The sequence below is a fragment of the Sinocyclocheilus anshuiensis genome, unplaced genomic scaffold, assembly GCF_001515605.1.
Source record: "Sinocyclocheilus anshuiensis isolate Anshui unplaced genomic scaffold, SAMN03320099.WGS_v1.1 scaffold1547, whole genome shotgun sequence".
Taxonomy (NCBI): domain Eukaryota; kingdom Metazoa; phylum Chordata; class Actinopteri; order Cypriniformes; family Cyprinidae; genus Sinocyclocheilus; species Sinocyclocheilus anshuiensis.
The window spans coordinates 20371-23996 of NW_015552673.1; the positions used below are offsets into that span (position 1 = coordinate 20371).

The 3626-nt window shown below is 36.5% G+C and overlaps 1 protein-coding gene across 2 annotated transcripts in view; it reads left to right on the forward strand.

The window, feature by feature from the left end:
- LOC107667454 (MICOS complex subunit MIC60-like) overlaps positions 1–3626 on the forward strand; it is a 14410-nt gene that overhangs the window by 8198 nt on the left and 2586 nt on the right. For both annotated transcript variants that reach the window (XM_016459123.1, XM_016459124.1), the window contains 4 exons: positions 825–928; positions 1481–1616; positions 1791–1920; positions 3063–3286. In XM_016459123.1, the coding sequence (XP_016314609.1) occupies positions 825–928; positions 1481–1616; positions 1791–1920; positions 3063–3286 (594 nt within the window). The remainder of the gene's footprint in view (positions 1–824; positions 929–1480; positions 1617–1790; positions 1921–3062; positions 3287–3626) is intronic.

A 3626-nucleotide genomic window follows, 5' to 3' on the forward strand; every position in this document is an offset into this window, starting at 1 on the left:
TATTTTATTAAACTATATTTTATTAAACCAAATGAAATCCAAATTTCTATGAAATCCTTTTTTTAAAGCAAAAGTAAAGTGCATCCATCTCATAGTCCAAATTACTGAAATCAAAGTTCAGTATTATAGTGTAAGAATGACAACATGTCCACGTGTTCTAGTCTACTAATAATAAAATCATAATCAAAAAACACTTTTTAAAGGAGTATTTACCAGAAATATTATTTATTTAGGAGAAAAATGTAAATGTGCTGTATTTCTGAAAAAGTTTCTTTAAAATGTTTTTAATAAAATCAATTAATTGGAGATGCTTTTGATTATTAAAATTTAATGGAACCATTAAAATGGAATCCAGAAAATACTGGAAAACAGAATTTGGTAAAGAAAAACTGTAAAACTCAATCAATTAGACAGGCTTTTTGATTAATACAGTTTTATTTAACCATTAAAACAGAGTATAGAAAAATGAAAATGGAAATAAACTGAATTTGGAAATAAAACGGATTTCATAGTAGAACTGCATCGCATATAATTATTTAATTAAATCGTAGCGTTTGGGAATTCACAATTATGCTTAATTATGAAAAAAGAAAAAAAATCACTCTGTGTTGCTGGGAAACACGACTGTTCTGCTTTGTTTGGAGCTATTCAGTTGGTGAATTAGAGCAAAAACAGTCAATTTGCAATCAACATTTGCAATCGTGCTGATATTTGGAAAAATAGCATGTGCCTGAACATTATATAGCAAATGACTGAATTGAGATCACAGCTTTAAGTACGCTGATTTTCTGCTACTCGTGACATTGTCATGTGTTTGTGTTCAGACTCCTCCAGATGAGAAGTCCTCTCAGTGGAAAGCACTGAATGAGGCTCTGAGTGACAGGACCAGAGCCATGGAAGAGGCTGAAGAAGCCCTGCTCAAAGCCAAGTGAGACCTGCTTCATAACGGTTTTCTAATTGAATACATTTTAAAATGTAACGCAAAACTGAATTTTTAGCATCATTACTCCAGTCTTCTTCAGTGTCACATGTTCCTCCAGAAGTAATTTTAATGTGCTGAATTGGTGCCTAAGGAACATTCCTTCTTATTATCAACTTTAAAAACAATTTTTGTTGCTGTATATTTTTGTGGAAACCTTGATACATGTTTTTTTTCATGATTCCTTAATAAACAGAAGGTTCAAATTAAGAGCATTTATTTGAGATAAAAATCTTTCGTAACATTATAAATGTCTTCAGTGCCACTTGTGATCCATTTAATGCATGCTTGCTGAATGAAAGTATGAATTGTAATTCTTACAAAAATCATACTGACTCCAAACTGTTTTCTGTATTTTTTCCATATTTTTTCCCGCAGTCCTTAACTGTCCATTTTTACTGTTAAATGGAATATACTGTCGAAACACTCAGCCCTACACAGAGGTGCTTAATCGTACTGAATGTTTTATATATTTATGTTTTTGTGTGTGTGTGTATTTAGAGGAGAGCTCGAAAACCTGCGTGGAGTGATAAACAGTGCAAAACAATCCAAGATTAACACAGCGAGACCCCAAATCCTGGCCGCTGAGGAGAACTTGCACAGCATGATTGTGGATCTGGACAAAGTAGTAACCAAGGCAAGTATCTTAATCTGACTATGTTAATATGCTTTGCAGGAACCCAGTACATATAAATGAGAATTGAGCCTGTAATCCATTTAGCTTTATACTCCCAGAGACTTTGGTAACATATCACCGTGTCCCATCTGGAGTCTGTAAGTCACACCTGGGTATTGTCGGTCTCTTCTGCAGGTGCAGACGGCACAGACAGAGGCGAAGATCGTGTCTCAGTACAGTGAGCTGGTGAATGAAGCCAAAGCTCAATTCCAGCAGGAGCTCGCCAACATCACACCTGAGACCCAGGCCAACTGGAAGGGGCTCTGTAAGATCTCACACACTCGTGTCACTCTCCAGACCGCATGTCTGTCATTGATCTCATGTATCAAGACTGCATGCTTTTTTCCCCTCCTTTGAGTGTTTGTCAGATTTAACTGTTTAAAATCTGCTGTATTTTTAGTAGCACTGTCAAAGTTAATATATACGAATAATTAAATATGTTTAAAAGTGTTCATTTTTTTTAACACGGTTAAGACATTTATTGAGCACAGAGAGCTGATATTTCTCAGTAAATGGAGAAAGACAATTAGTGAAAATGTATTTCTAAATTAAACCCAGTAGGGGAGGGTTAACAAAAGTTGAAATTGCATTCTATTAGGAGTTTATTAGTGAAACGGCATCATTCGTAAAAATCTTACAGTAATAATCAAACCCAATAATTGCACATATTTTCTTTCCTTTAAAAAAGGAACTGAATGTGTTAATTACCAACAAAAAAATACGAAATTAATTGTGATGAAGAATTTTTATCGACATCTCTAATTTTAGGTTACAAATTTATTTCAATGTAGCACAATAAAACTAGAAGGCCATTTATTCTTCAGAGTTCAGATGCATTTTTCAACCTTGTTTTTCTTCCCTTAGATTTGCATTTCTGTTCGCTTTCGTTTAACTGTATAAACCATGTGTTTTACTGTATCAAAGCAGTGGCCTAGGAAGAATTTGAAACATTTTATATAAAAAGTCACATATAAAATGCCATTGCATTAGATAACGAAATATTAAAGCAAGTGAAATTAATTTTAATGAAAGATTGCAGATAGCATAAATGCACTTCTAGCAAATTTCACGCATCTATTTATAAAAAATAAATGTCATACCGGCATGTGATGTTAAAAATTCATCTGAACACCCCCGTCCATTTCATTTTGTTGTGCTCCATCAATCTGTTTTTGGATGCAAAAACACAATAGAAGCATATCATGGTCAGACTAACCCACAACCAATCTAATTATAGAAGGCTTTCTCAAGACCAGATCATTCAGGCGTCCCACCAACTAGTCGTATCTTATCGTATTACAGTTTCCACATACTGAAATAATAAACTGCTGCAGTCATTACGTGCATCACCGTGATGTCTCTACTCCTGTCATTCTTCCTGTAATGCTGCTCTGTGCTCTTTCTCAGCGGGAAAGCTGAGCGCAGATGATCTGACCTCTCTGATCGCTCACGCTCACCGGCGCATCGACCAGCTGAACCGTGAGCTGGCGGAGCAGCGGGTGAGGGAGCAGATCCACATCGAGGTGGCTCTGGAGCAGCAGAAGCTGGAGGATCAGAAAGCGCTGGAGAGAGCCGTGGTTTCTACCTTGGAGCACAGCCGAGAGGACATGAGACTCGAGCAGGAGAAGAAGGTATGTGATTCAGCACTGCTGTACTGGCAGACTGTACCACTAGATAAAATAAATACTTTGATGTTGGCCTGAGAAAGCCTGGCCAGAAAGTTTGATTAAAACTACTTCAATTAGGAGGTTTTAAAATTGAAGCAGTTTTAAAAGCTTGAAGATCACACAGTCCATCAACCAAACAGTGGAGCAGTTGTTAGGTTTCAATCCAGTTGCTGTGGTGTTACTAGGGTCCTCTGGATGGTTTCTTGGCAGTTGCTTGAGTTGAGTAAAAGATAGATTACATGTCTTGAGTCATTTGACAATTCTGTCAATGTAATTATATGGGATCCCCCCCCCCCCCCCCCCT